Below are 14782 nucleotides of genomic sequence, written 5' to 3' on the forward strand. Positions count from 1 at the left end.
TTTTTTTAATTTCTGGGAAGGCATATGTTGGAAGTTGAGGTATTCATTGTATAGGTGAATATCTGAAATAATTTCAAAGTGGGATATTGTTCTCTGTAAAATAATCACTGCACTGTGTTTCATGATGTGCTATCAGCACACTTGCTGAATCTGTTCCAATTGAGACAGGTTGGATAATCCAAGCTGGAGTTACTACCTGGAGATAAAGTGACTGAAATCACCTTGATACTGTCAGTCACTGGTGTAACTATATTTCATGGTATGCTTGGTATTACACCTGTGTGGGTATGCATCAAACACTTTCTGCAAACACATTCCAATCTGTTACTTACTTGAAATTCTGTTGACTTTTCTGGTTTCTCTGATCACTGAGCTGTGCAGTCATGTGTTCAGGACTTCACTTTGAAGAGAAACTCTGATAACTTTTCCTTATCTCTTCGTGCTCAGTGTCTCACCCCCAGGAGGTGACTTCTCTGATCCTGTCACATCTGCTACACTGGGTATTGTTCAGGTACGTTCCAGAATATTGCAGCTCTTCTGTCCACATTGTTAGAGTCAGAGTGGTTGTGCTTCGGGACATTTGTGCCAGTGGCTGGGGTGAGAGCTTTGATTTGACACAGGCACAGCTTTGTAGGGTGCTTTGGAAAATGTTCTAACAGGTGACCTTATAAGATGGTTTCTGAAGTAATGTGTTTGAGATCCCTTTGGAAGAGGGTGCAAAGGTAGCAATTCATTCCAATGCTGACTGCTCAGGGATACCTGTGTGCTTCCTGATTGCTGCCCATTAAGCTGCACTTCAGATGTGTCTCTCAGCTGAGATGGAAAGCAAGCCATTCTTAATACAGGTGCATTGAAACCACAAAAAATCCTCAGAGAAGCTGACAGGGAGATGAATGTCTTGCAACTGTTTGAAGTCTTGTTTTGGGAAAATCAGTTACATCTAATGGGTCTCCACTTTAATTACATGCCATCATTGACAGTGTTTTTGATATGGTTGACTACTCCCTAACAAACAGTCTCAAGTTGAGTAACTCTGAACTCAGCTTAAAAGATGCACTGTTTTTTGAGAAGTGTATTTGAAAGTCACTGCTATAGTTAGATGAACATAAGGAAGGTTTGCTTTCTCTCTCTTGGGCTTTCATTTTATGATAGCTTTTGCCATGTTATGTTTGCTCAGACTTGCTTTCTGTATTTTTTTTTTTAATTGCCTTTAATTACTTTGGTTCAGTTTTGATTTGGAACACTGGTTGATCTTTCTGGCTTCTGACAGGTTTTCTGGGGCCTGGATAAGAAGCTGGCACAACGCAAGCACTTCCCATCCGTCAACTGGCTGATCAGTTACAGCAAATACACGCGTGCCCTGGACGAGTACTATGACAAGCATTTCACAGAGTTTGTCCCTCTCAGGACAAAGGCCAAAGAGATCCTACAGGAGGAAGAGGACCTTGCAGAGATTGTGCAGCTTGTGGGGAAGGTGAGTAACCAGCTGTGAGGAAATGTGGTATCCATGAGCCATCCTCCATTTCCTTATGGCTAATGCAGGCTTTTGGCCGTGTCTTAGATCAGACCCTACGGATACGGCATAGCGCGAAAAAGTCATTGGGAGATGTCACTCTGCTGTCTCAAACTGGTTTTTATTCCAGTTTTATTACATGTTGTTTATCTTTTAATGGCCAATACTTTCTTAGATTTGCTAAACCTTGGCGTGATGCTACTTTTCTTATGTAAATTTTCATGTAAATTCACTTGCTTCAGTGTTGTAGTCTATTCACAGATATTCTAGCCCAACCAAGATGAGACCTTTCACCAGATCTTGCCTAGTAGAGCTCTCTTCTGTAAATGTGTCTTCGAAGAAAAGGAAATGGGGTCATAGGGCCTTTTGTAGTTTTCTATTTACAGAACTGTATTCTAAAAGACCAGTTTACAGAGCAGAGTAGAATTGGTTCCTTGGTGTGGAAGGGATATTAATAAGCCAGTGCTTGTGACTAGGCATTTATTCCCATGATAGAAGTGTTGGAACTGGTGATTCTCAGAGATGTTATCTTTGACAGTTTCTTTTGGTCTAGGCTTGGCTAACAACTGCAACAAACCTTTAGAAAGGGGAATTGTGGAAAAACATACTTTTTTTTTTTTTAATCTCAGAATTCTGTTAGTCTCCTTGTGAAATAAGGTCTAAACTTTCTGTCTAGAAAGTAAGTTGGGGTACTTAAAACTCAGTGGGCTCGGTTTAGCAGAAGGACGATGAAGGTGGAGAAGAATGACGTATGGTGTCAAGAGCAGCAGTGTGCAACAGGGTTGTGGCTGTCCTGTGTTCTATGACAGGCATTGTCATCAACTCCTTTCCTTTCCTTGAATGCCAGCCAGGAAAAAGCCATTGGTGACTGTGCAGGCTATTACAAATCCTTAATATTACTTCTTGATCTAGCATGCTGAGATCTAGTTTTTCTTCCATAGGAATTGAGGAAGGTAAGAATGAATTTATCTCTTTACATAGGAAGGTGATGTTTCAACATATCTCATAGCAAAGCCATGTGAACCTTCTGTGTCTGGTGGCTTTTCCGTTATCTTAAAGGAAACTTTCTTTCCACTGTTTCTCATCAGGTAGAATTAAAGCAGAATTACTGACTGTTTGGCCCATCTTAATTTGGCCAATCAGTTAAATTGGCTGTTCTGTAGCAGGGAGTGAGAAATACCCAAAACACATAGTTTTGCTTGATGCCTTCTTAAGAGGGTGCGAAGGAGACAGGTACTGAAAGATAGGTCCTCTTGTCTAGGACATACTGTGTCCTCATGGACTTGAGTACTAAACTAACTATTTACCTTACTTTTCTAGGCTTCCTTAGCAGAAACGGATAAAATTACCTTGGAGGTTGCCAAGCTGATCAAAGATGACTTTTTGCAACAGAATGGTTATACGCCTTATGACAGGTGAGATCTGACTGGACACTCTGCCCTCTTAGTCCTGTGCAGTCTGGACTTCAACAGTTATTTTGCTTGCAAACTGACCAGTGCTGAAGTGAATGTTACTCCCCATAAAGGAATGGAAGAACTGTGCTTAGGTAGGCCACTGAACGATGCATTCACATTGTCTTGCCCAAGGCATGCAGACCTCTACTGAATGCAGTACACGCCATTTGGGGTTCTCAGGTTCTCATCTAATGTTCAGTTCAGCCAATGTTTCTGCAGTGTCTCTCTTCTGAGGAGACGACTGCTTTATTTTCGCGGACAACATCCAAAGTTGTCCTGTTTGTTCCATCAATGCACAGGGGACTTCAACAGTCTGCTTTCAGTTACTGTTGCATAATTCGTGAGTAAGTTTGAGCCATCAGAAGATATATACTCCTTATCTTTTTCCCTGGTGCAGTGCTTATTATCCCAGTCTGCTTTGCTTCTTTCCATGCTATCCTTGTGTTTTCACACCTTGGCAAGGGGTCTTTTTGTATTTCATCTCACTCCCCAACCAGGTAGATCGGGAATTCCTGAGTACTTCATCACTAAGAATGCAGACATACATCATTTTGTAATGGTGTGTGCCTTTGATCAGGTTACTAGGGCAGGTGTGCGTGTATGCAATAGGGAAGCACAGGAAGTAACACATAAATAATAATGAGGTGCCTTTCATGGCAATCATCTACCCATTAAAAACAGAGCTTTTTGCGTGTGAAGTGCTTGTTATAGAAACACTCCCTTTTCTGTGAGCAAAGAAACCTCCAGAGCTGTCAGGTTATCCCAGACGGTTAGAAGGAAGCCTGCTCCCTTGGTGGACAGAACTGGAAGGAGGAATTCCAATGGCTGCTCAGTTGTTTTCCTTTCCTCATTAGCATTGGCACAGTTTGACATGTGAGACTTCTAGAGCACTGGTTCCTATTTTCTCCTGTTTTATCCAGTGTTTGGGTGCTGCTTCAGAAACCTCACTTCAGGATGATTGGCCTTGGCCTGCAATTCGCCTATTTAAAAATATGGGACCTCTCTGAGTCAGCTCCTCTCCTTTGACACTATATATTAAAAATACCAGGAGTAAAGCAGGCTAGTACTCTTGCTGTCAGGTGAGAATCCAGAGGAGCAAAGGCTAGTCCTGTTAACTGTTCCAAGATGCCTGATGGGTTCTCTTCTTTTTCCATCAGGTTCTGCCCTTTCTATAAAACAGTGGGAATGCTTTCCAATATGATTGCATTTTATGACATGGCACGCCGTGCTGTAGAAACCACAGCTCAGAGTGACAATAAGATCACGTGGTCCATCATCCGAGAGAACATGAGCGAAATCCTCTACAGACTTACCTCCATGAAGTTCAAGGTATGTTTGTAAGGAAGTGGGCTGCCCTGCTTTCTGGGAGCTTCCAGGGCCTCTGAAACGCTGGTATTCAATGGTGATGGTTCAAGACCTTAGATAAAGGTCTGTGAACAGAGACTCTTTGCAATCATTTGAATACGCAGTTGTTTGTTGGGCACAGGAATGGTCGGTACAGAAATCTGGTCGGGTGGTGCTGCCTGCATAGCCTTGGCAACCCCATCTTCAGCAGCCTCTTTTATGTTACATACAGTCATGGTAACAGTACAAGCACCTTTCCTGTTTGCTTTGGGGGTTTTGTGATAAAATTCTGTAAAAATACATAACATGTTCTAAGGAGACCATTATCAGATAAAAGCAGCCTGAATTTTAAATCCAGGAATGTGCTAAAAAGTGAATGATAGAAATTTTGAACAAGCTCTTCTAAATGGAAGTTAAGGAAAGAAATGCTAGTCTCCTGCAATAATACATGATGTGCCCTGTGTTTGGCTTCAGGACTGAAGGCAGGCAACTAGGAGGAGAGGAAGGGAGGAGTAACTTCAACATGGGCTAAAGAGAAAACAAGTGGATTGGAGCACCTGCTCTGGGTAACTTCAGTAGCATTGTTTTAGGGTACAGCTTTCCTAAAACTCTTCCAGAGCATGCTGGTGTAGCAATTACTGGTAGTAATAACTGTGATATTGGCTGATATCAAAGTAACTAAGGAATATCCTCTATAAGGAATATCCTCTATGAAATATAATCGTTACTCTGTTGTATAAGTCAGTATTGCAAATCTTTCAAGAACAAGTACCATAGGATAAAATTATGTTTAGAATTAAATGTTCTGGCATGCCAGTCTTCCTGCAGAGTAGTGGCTTGTTTCTGCAGTAAGCAGATCCCTGGGATATATTCTCAAAGCATCAAGAATACAAGATACACTTGGGGACATGAGCTTCTTTGAGAGCTGTTTATGTAGAGATAGGGAATTAAAACACTTTCTACAAACCCTGGCCACTAGCAGCCGTCTGGCACACAGCACAGTGCTGGGTAGCATGGCTAAGAAAGGGACCCAGAGGGTGAATATATGATAAGTGGAACTGGCTCTTTAATAGTTATGAAAGGAAAATTACATTCCCTGGGTAAGTCTAAAAGGTATGAGAGTTTAGATGTTTTGTATCCTGCAGTCTGGGTACTTTGGAGAGACAATTTAAGAAGTAGTGCATTCACACATGTAAGGCCTCTGTGTTTCCCAAGAGATGCACTGGTCCAGAGGAACTTATCACTTGAGAGGGTAATGGTGAAGACATTGAACAGATTTCAAAGCCTGGCAGTTAATGCTTCTTGTGGAGAAAACTTTGCAGCCTCAGAGCAAAGCTGATTTTTACATTTTTTGCCTTTGTCTTTCTTGAAAAGTATTTTGAGAAAATGAAGCTGTGCAAAGAATAGTTTTGAGCTTCTTATGATTACATGATGTATTTTGCTTTGAACCAAGCAACCTCTGAGTGATGGCAGAGTAACTCTTGCACTTATTGGGGATGCACCCCTAAGAAAGTACAGCAGAGCATTTGAGTCACAAAGATCCTAACTGCATTTGGGGATAGGAGCTGGGATTAATCACTGCAGCTCTTGAATCACACAGCATTAACAAAGACCCTCAGTATTCCCCTCCAAATCAGTTGCTTTTCAATACAGTAACCACTGCTCACAAAAAAACCCCTCTGTCCAGTATCCATTCTGTCTGCTCACTGAATGTGGGAAGAGAATGAGATTTAAACCTTGTTGGCTTGGGAGACAGATAGGAGCAAAGACAGAGCTACAATGCTTGCCCTGCAGTTAGCAAGTGTTAGTCCTGAGGCTGAGACATTACAGCACTGGCAAAGCAGGGTTGTCTTAAGTACACAAGGCTTTTTCTGACTGATCTGCTTATTTGCTGTGTTCTTTCAGGATCCTGTCAAAGACGGTGAAACAAAAATCAAGGCGGACTATGCTCAGCTGTTTGAGGATATGCAGAATGCATTTCGCAGTCTGGAAGACTAGACTCGACCTCTGTGACCACTCCACTTTGTCCTCTCAGTTCCTCATCTCAGCTCCTCTGCTTCCCTACCTTACGAGAATGATGCAACAGTACTTGAGTTGATAAATTACCCTGTGTTTTCCCTGTTCATACTCAGAGAGTGTCTTTACAAAACATTCCTCTTAGTTTATATTTGGCATTGCTTTGTGTGTCTGAAATGGTGAGTGAGGTGTGAATGAGCCTGGCTGAGTGAGGAAATGCTGTTGTACACTTCTAGGGTGGGAAAAATTTAACCTTTCCTCTCCCAGCTCTCTTGGTAACCAGTCTTTCATCTTGGGATGTAACCAGTTGAGCTGTACTGGCAGAGGAGGTGTAGGTCTTCATGCAGCCATGCGGTACATTGCGAGCTGGCAGTGGTAAGGGCATTTACACCTGGCACTTTGCTAAGTGACTATCAGATGTAGAACTCCCTGTTCTCAAACAGAACTTTTGACCATACTCTGATGACATGTTGATCAACCAAAAATTCTTCACTACTCTGTAACTTCTGAGTCTCTCAGTTGAGTCTGTTGGTATTGAAATGTGGTGGTAGTTGTGGTTTTCCCCAAGAAGGGACTAACTAGAAGATGAGCACATACAAGCGACCAGTATCATTTTGTGCACTGGAGAAAAACAATTTTATCTTCCTACTTAGTGCAGATAGGACTGTTGGACTCAGAATCAGCTAAAGTCAAAGCCATAGGTGCTTAGCTTCCAGCAAGATTTTACCTTCTTGGTTCCCACTCACCCCATAAAACTTCATGACACTCAGCTGCTGTAGTTTCTGAAGCTTGTGACTGCTGCCATGTACTGCAGGACGTAGATGGCAAGTCACGGTGATGCCACACGTGTGGACCAGAACGCAGTCCTGCCTTGGTGGTGCTCTGTCTGCCAGTGCAGCTGCCCCCCAGTGCAATGCCTGGGTCATGCCAAGGAAAGGAAAGCGCAGGCTTAGCCTTCCTCCTCCACCTGTGCTCACAAGGGCCTGTTGGGTGGTGGCACAGAAGGTCCCCAGTTCCCGTGTAAGAGGAATGTATGATGCTAAACTGGGGATGGGGGATGAACAGGGGAAGGTTGACGACTACAAAATGTATTTACTCCTGCCTTGTTGATTACGATGCAAGAGAAACCAGGGACTCTTGTTTTTCTGCTCTGTGCTCTGGAAGCACTGTCAAGCAGCTGAAACTGCTGTCTCTTGAGCTTGTTTATTGGCAAAATTAGAATGAGGTGAGGAATGAGCAGAGCACAGCCTTTCTGTCAAAGTCCCCAAGCCCAGCACTAATCCCATTGCTGCAGAGCGAGAGAGAGAAACCCTGGCATCCTCTCCAGTCTCTCCCTCTTGCTCGTGTGAGGTGGCATCCAGTGCTGCTTGGTTGTGCAGCACCCTGCGCTCAGCTGGGTTCCAGCTGCCATCTGCTGCTTTGTTACAGTCACTAGACAGTACCTGTTGTTGGTGACACGGTGCCTCCGTACGCGTTCAATTCTGCACTGAAGTATTTCCACCGGCCGCCAGCTCTGAACAGTAGTGACGCAAAGGGATCTTGTGCTACGGACCAAATGCTGCCACTTCCATTATGGTATCAACCCACTGTTTGTCAGGGGAGAGCCCAGCTGAAACTTAAAGGGATTCACTATTTTTGGTTCTCCCAAAAGAAACTGCTCCTCCAGCTGATGTTCTGGTAGTGAACGCTTAAGTTTACAGCTCACTAAACTTTTGGTGTATGCTGCTTATTTTATCAATGAGCATGTGTGAATGAGTGGTCACCATCCAAGCCCTTGCTGGGCTCCTCATCATTTGTACCCTTCACCACTGTACAATGTAGCATTTCATGCTAGAAACCAGATGTTCTTATCTCTTTAAATAGAGGATGTTATAAACTTTACAGAAGATGTCTAAGATAATGCAGTTCTAATATTTATTGTGCTGTACCTGGCCCTGAAGTGTGACCAGTTCAAACAGTTTCATATATATTTTTGTCTTTTTTGTTTTGTGTCTGTTTTCAGTGTTGAGATTCTGATGTTCACTGTGTCCTGCAAGTCTTGCCTCCACAGCTGTGGGAGGAATTACAAGATGGGCAGAACCCCACCACCTACTTTATCTTGTATATTTCATAATGTATGTTGCTGGAAATTGTGTAAAAAAAAATAAATTTAAAAAAATTGTTGAAGTCAATGAAAATAAAATTGATTTAAAGTAGGTCTTATCTGTCCTGTTTTCTTATGTCAAACCAAACCTGTGCCACAGTGGTGTACATAACAGACCATCAGGAAGGCTCACAGCTTGCTTAAAAAAATTATTTCATCAGTTTAGGGATTTCTTTTAAACCTTTAAGCAGCAGTGGGGCAGGGATGCTTTACTTCAGTTCTCCCATTCCAGTACAGCTTGCAGAATCACCAAAGTGTTAGGGTGAGAAGGGACCTCTGGAGATCTAGTCCAACCCCCCTGCTGAGGCAGGGTCACCTAGAGCAGGTGACACAGGAACTCATCCAGGTGGTTTTGAATGTCTCCAGAGAGGGAGCCTCCACAGCCTCCCTGGGCAGCCTGTTCCAGTGCTCTGCCACCCTTCATGTGGCAGTTTCTTCCTCATATTGAGGTGGGACTTCTTGTGTTTTAGTTTATGGCCATTGCTCCTCACCCTGTCACTAGAAACCACTGAGAAGAGACTGGCACTGTCTTCTTGGCACCACCATTGAGATATTTATATGCAGTGATGAGATTCCCTCTCAGTCTTCTCCAAACAGGCCCAGCTCCTGCAGTCTCTCTTCATCAGAGAGATGCTCCAGACTTTTAATCATCTTTGTGGCCCTCCACTGGACCCTCTCCAATAGCTCATTGTCTTTACTGTACTGAGGAGCCCAGAACTGGACACGGTACCACAGATGTGGCCTCACTAGGGGCAAGTAGAGGGAGAGGATCACCTCTCCTGACCTGCTCTCCCCACTCTTCCCGATGCACCCCAGGACACTATTTGCCCTCCTCACCACAAGGGCCCACTGCTGGCTCATGGTCAACTTGTCATACACCAAGACTTCCAGGTCCTTCTCAGCTGAGCTGCTCTCTAGTAAGTCAGCCCCCAGCCTGTACTGGTACTTGGGGTTATTCCTCCAGGAATCTCCTTGGACATTACATGAAAGAGTTATAATGTAGTAAGCACTCTTGGGGATAGATATATTTAGGATTACTTTTATTACAATACAGGTGTAACTGTAAGCTTGCCTTTTGTTGCTAGTACCTGCCATGCGTGCTAATGCAACAGTTGCAATTGTATCACTTTATGGCACTTTGCTAAGCCTTAAAATCTTTCCTTGCTGCATAGGCCATGCTGTGGAATACACCCCCTAAAATCTCAACTGTGTGTTTCAGACAAACCAACTGGAACTTCGGGATCAGAAGACGAGCAGCACTGCCTCCCACAGCAACTCCTTTTAAATAAGGAGTTGAGGCCTTCTGTAAACAGCAACAGATAAATTAAGAACATACTAAAACCATCACATTTGAGCGGTTTTTGTACATTGACCACTATGTAACACCTCTCTGAAGAAAGTGTTCTGATATTTTATATAATATATTAAGAGAGAAAACAAGCTGAAGGTGTTCAAGTAATTCCACTACCTCACAAAGGGATAGAAGTCACAAGCTTCTTCCTGGCAACCACAGACCAACCAGTAGTTTTCTGTGGATGTTAAGAAATCCATGGAGTGAAGTGATGAGTTCAGGTTTTGGCAGTTTGGAAGTTACCAACTGGCAGCGTCCTCACTTCATCCACTCGGCTTTTGTGAATCTGGAAGGCTGGTGTCACCCAACGGCCACAGGAACACTGCTCACCCCTCCAGCTGAAGGAGCCCAGCTTCGATGTGCATTTGGGACACAGAAGCTGCAAGAAAAACACAAGACTCGGTGCAGACAAGGCACGTGCAGGTGTAGAGCTCATTAAAAACAAACCAAAAAGGTAGACGGTGATGGCTGTATTGCTGTTTAGCCCTGGGATGTAGCAGGCAGCTGTGCTGACAGAAGGGATGGTGTGGAAATGCAGCTGCTGGGACCTGGTGTGGTTCCAGGACAGTTTTACCAGGGTCCAGAAAGACTCAAGTCAGCCTGAGACCACAACAGGTTTTTTAAGTCCCACAAACATTTCCCATACTGAAAACAAACAGCAGATAAACCCAGTCCAATACCCTGGTGTTCTCAGCCCAACCCGAGCACCACCTCATTTCCTTGTAAAAGGGTATTTTACATTTAAGAATCTGTCCATAAGCTGAAAAGTTCATGCCAGAAAGGCTGGGAGACCCAGATCCCCGTGTGGGGGACTTTTCTTTCAGGGAACAGACATAGTTTGTTCTGCCTTTGAAAAAAAAAAATCCAAAGAAATAAAGCGCATGCCCCACCTGTCCTTCCATTACTCCAAGCAATGCTGGCTCCATCCACTGCACGGGTTCAATGAAGTAAGAGGTGCACTTTTCATGGCCATTGCCACAAAGCCTTGCAGAATCTGTTATCCTCTTGTGGGCAAAGGCTGTTGGTCCGCTTCCCTCCATGTGGGACAAAATGCTGGAACTACGGAACAGAGCGCGTCTGCCCTCCATGACACGGTGGGGGGAGAGGAAGAAACAAAACAAATGTCACTTTTTAAACTAGGGAAATCTACAGACAATAGAAAACAGGGATATGAACCTCCTGACAGTAATTAAACAGGAGTACAAATCCGACATTTGTAAAAATTAGTCTAGAAGCCTAACCCTAACAAATCTAGTGATTTGTGTAGTCCAGGACTTTGTCCCAGAGCTGTATGCTGTCTTTTATAACAATTTAGAACAATTCATAACAATTCCTGTCTAGGAGAACTTAAAATCTACAGTCATACACTTGAATAAACCTACGCCCAGGCCACAGCAGGATTATTCAATTTCCCTTTAAGCGATCTATAAAAAGCAGTTAAAATTCACTGAACTCCCAAATTTATCAGAAGCTTCTTCTGGAGAAACCGACTGTCAAAACCCAAACTCTAAGTTAAGGTTTAGGAGCAAAGCTAAGTGGAATCATGCTTGCCTATAGAACGTGGCAGGTTAGGCTGCACCAGTGCTGCATCACAAGCTGCAAAAAGGTTTGTATTTTGTACTTTGATTTCTTTTTGACACACACAATATGGAAACTTAGGCAACAGCTCATCCTTGACCTGACAGTAATGACATGCCCATTGATTTACATGAGCTCTTCTTCTCGAGTGGATTTCACAATGACATTTTAAGGAGAAATACAAAGTATTTTTAATATACATATATATATGAACGCATATTTTTATTTATAAAGTACCTGCATTTCCTGCACCTGTAGAGAACCTCTGTGTTTGGAGTTTGACATATACTGGTTGGATCAACAGCAAAGACTTCTCGGGGCAAGTCTTGAGGTTCTGCAGAGGGGTCAGTACCAAGTTGTGGATCAGATCAACTCAGCCACACTGCATTCCTGGGAAGAAGACAGGACCACACCTCTGCCCCAGCCATAGCATGCAGGACCCTCCTTCTTCATTTTGCTCTCACCAATTCCAATAAGCGAAAAATGAAAGAGCCTCATCCCACCACACCTAAGACAGGGATTTGCTTAATGCAAGAAACTGAGATCTAGCCTATGGCCCTAACAATGGTAAAATAGCTGTAATTTGATTTATTTTATTGCTTAAAAAGAAAGCAAAGGCAGAGGAGGTGTTGGAATAGTTCTGCCAATGTTTTAGTGCACACAAAACAGAAAGTCAGCTTACAAATAGGAACTGCTAAGGACAATGACACTTAAAGGGTGACAGCATTGTCACACCGAGTATGCAACACTGAGATCTTGCAAGAAAAGCTACAGATTATCTTATTATAAAATCACACATAGGCACACACATGTATTACAGTTACCCTCCAGCAAATCGAAGTATAAAAGCTGAGTTCAGATTTCAACTTCATCTCAAGTTTTGTGTGTTATTTTTAATTTTTTAATCTCACTGACTTCTTTTCTGAGGATGTTTTTTGCTTTGCCAGAGACAAATAAATCACAAAATGTATCACACTGACCTTTACCATTTTTGCACTTTGCTAAAGAGCACGGCTCCTTACGGATCTTATTTCTCAGGCATCTCTCAAAGGCACATTTTTTCCCCGCTGATGAGCTAGGGCTCTCCAGGGTCAGCATGATGTGAATGCTTGCCTGGCCAACTCCTGGCTCGGCTGCTTTGAGGGCAAAACTCGAAGCCAACCCTCTTTGACACGGCCTTCTGTGTTCACTTCGGGACAGACACTTGGGAGACTGCCCCAAGCTTTGCTTCGCGCCCCCGCCGCTGCTCCCACTCACCGGAGAGCCTCTCGCTGAGCATCTCCAGCCGGTACCGCTTGTAGAGGACGCTGCTGCTGTCCACGGCGCAGCCCATGGCCTGGTACAGCTTCAGCTGCCCCTGGAAACCCGGGTTCACCCTGCGGCGGGGGGCGAGAGGAGAGCGGAGTGAGGGGGCGCCGGGCGGGCGCGGCGCGGCGCGGGGGTCGCGGGCGGGACACCCACTCTGCGTCCGGCTTGGCGGCCCTGACGGCGGCGAGCGCCTCCTCCCAGCCGAGCCCCTGCGTCTTCATCAGGTAGGCGGCGACCACGGCCACGCTGCGGCTCACCCCGGCGTGGCTGCAAGGCAAGGGCAGGCCGTCAGCAGCGCGGCCCGCGGGGAGCGCTCGGCCCCGCCGCCGCCGCCCCGGCGCTCACCAGCGGACGAGCGCGGCCCCGCCGCCCGCCCGCGCCGCGCCCAGGAACGCGGCGCATTCGTCCAGCCGGCTCAGCAGGTCCGCGCCGGGCTCGTCCCGCGCCCGGACGTGCATGGCCCGCACCCCCGGCACGGCCGGCGGCTCCTCCGCGTCCACCGTCAGCACCGCCACCACCCCCGCCGCCGACAGCGCCTCCGGGCACGAACACGACTCCGCGCCGCCCACGTAGAGCCCCGGCAGCACCGGCACCATCCCGCCGGCAGCCGCCGCCGCCGCCATGGCTGCGACGGGCGGGAGGGGAAGCGCCGCCCTCGGCGCGGCGCGGCTGCGCTCCCGGCACCGCGGGCAGGGCGCCGCTGTCCTCTTCCTCCGCCGGTGTTAACTACTAACTTCCATAATAATCCTTACGCATGTCTGCGTTCCGGTGCGGTGCTCTCCTCCGCCTCTTTCAAAATCAAAGTGTCTCCTACCTCCCCGTCTCCTTACAAATGCTCAGAAAACACGTATCACAGAGTTCCCACAGAATCACAGGACGGGTCAGGTTGGAAAAGGGCACGGTGGGTCGTCTGGTGCAACCTCCCTGCTCAAGCAGAGTCATCCTAGGGCATATGGCACAGGATTACATCCAGATGGTTCTTGAATATCTCCAGTGAGGGAGACTCCACACCCTCTCTGGTCAGTCTGTTCCAGTACAGAGTCACCTGCACAGTAAAGAAGTTGTTCCTCATATTCAGGTGGAACTTCCTGTGCATCACTTTCTGCCCATTGCCTCGTGTGCTAGTGGCTGGCAGCACTCAGAAGAGCCTGGCTCCATCCTCTTGGCACTTGGCACACCCCCCCTCCCTTTTTTATATCATTAAAGAATCTCCCACTATGCCGTTATTAAAATTCCATTACTTTAAAATTCATCTCGTGGTTTTGAGCCCTCCATTTGCTACAGTTTGTGTGTTTTCTATTAACTTTTTTTTTTTTTTGAGGTAGCGTAGAAACAACTCTTCGACACTCTCAGAGTGGTTTTTTGAGTTCTCTGAGTGGAGTTGGTGGGATGCTCTTTCAAGATGGGTGCCTGGATTTTGCTTCAGTGCAACTGAATAGATAGAAGCAGAACAGAGGTGAGCACCACAGGAAAACCCAGTGTCTGAACTTCCAGTTCTCATTTCTGCTATCCTTACTACTCAGAGAAATCTTGTGATGCCAATGGCAAACGTAGTGCGGAAAGGAGCAGTTATCTGGGAAGTATATGGAAGCCACATCGGGATCCAGATTCGTGATTGTGAATACTGGCTTGGAGATTAAAACCAAAGAGCAGGGCTGTGAGGAGCTTTCGATTGCTGATCCCTAGCTGCTTTATAGGATGGTAACTGCCAGCAGGATTTCTCCACCTGAGCTGAGTTTGCCCACAGGAAAAGAGGTACACAGGAAGTTTGCTGGGAAATGTATCAGCTTACTGAAAAGGTCTGTTACATGGTCGCATTCACCTAAGTGGGAGGTCAGTCAAAAGCAGACAGCATTTAACTTTTAACTCTTTCTAGGCGGAGGCTTCTCATTCAGGACTCAAACGCCAGTCACCTTTTTAATGTCACAGGTTTTCCATCCCTGTGAACCTTTTTTGTCACACACCTTATGAACTGGTTACGCTTCCCATTGCGGCCTAACTGGAAGCCAGACAGAATAATTTCTCATTGGCCTTGTTGAAAACGTGAATGGTTCTTGCCATTGAAAATCAAATGT

The 14782-nt window shown here is 45.5% G+C and overlaps 2 protein-coding genes across 3 annotated transcripts in view; one reads left to right on the forward strand and one right to left on the reverse strand.

Moving 5' to 3' along the window:
- ATP6V1A (ATPase H+ transporting V1 subunit A) overlaps nucleotides 1-8522 on the forward strand; it is a 28683-nt gene extending 20161 nt beyond the window's left edge. For both annotated transcript variants that reach the window (XM_050333896.1, XM_050333895.1), the window contains exons 11-15: nucleotides 448-511; nucleotides 1271-1474; nucleotides 2834-2928; nucleotides 4125-4296; nucleotides 6217-8522. In XM_050333896.1, coding sequence (XP_050189853.1) covers nucleotides 448-511; nucleotides 1271-1474; nucleotides 2834-2928; nucleotides 4125-4296; nucleotides 6217-6309 — 628 coding nt within the window. In that variant the 3' untranslated portion in view covers nucleotides 6310-8522. The remainder of the gene's footprint in view (nucleotides 1-447; nucleotides 512-1270; nucleotides 1475-2833; nucleotides 2929-4124; nucleotides 4297-6216) is intronic.
- A 967-nt stretch (nucleotides 8523-9489) lies between these two features.
- DUSP12 (dual specificity phosphatase 12) lies at nucleotides 9490-13330 on the reverse strand. Its single transcript, XM_050333901.1, has 6 exons — nucleotides 13053-13330; nucleotides 12861-12974; nucleotides 12657-12775; nucleotides 11637-11733; nucleotides 10712-10898; nucleotides 9490-10200 (listed from the first exon to the last, which is right to left on the reverse strand). Exons 1-6 carry the CDS (start codon nucleotides 13328-13330, stop codon nucleotides 10039-10041), a joined length of 957 nt encoding a protein of 318 aa, XP_050189858.1. The 3' UTR covers nucleotides 9490-10038.
- Between the last annotated feature and the right edge of the window lie 1452 nt (nucleotides 13331-14782).

This window comes from Myiozetetes cayanensis, unplaced genomic scaffold (genome assembly GCF_022539395.1).
Source record: "Myiozetetes cayanensis isolate MyiCay16 unplaced genomic scaffold, myiCay2020 scf5-8, whole genome shotgun sequence".
NCBI classification, from domain to species: domain Eukaryota; kingdom Metazoa; phylum Chordata; class Aves; order Passeriformes; family Tyrannidae; genus Myiozetetes; species Myiozetetes cayanensis.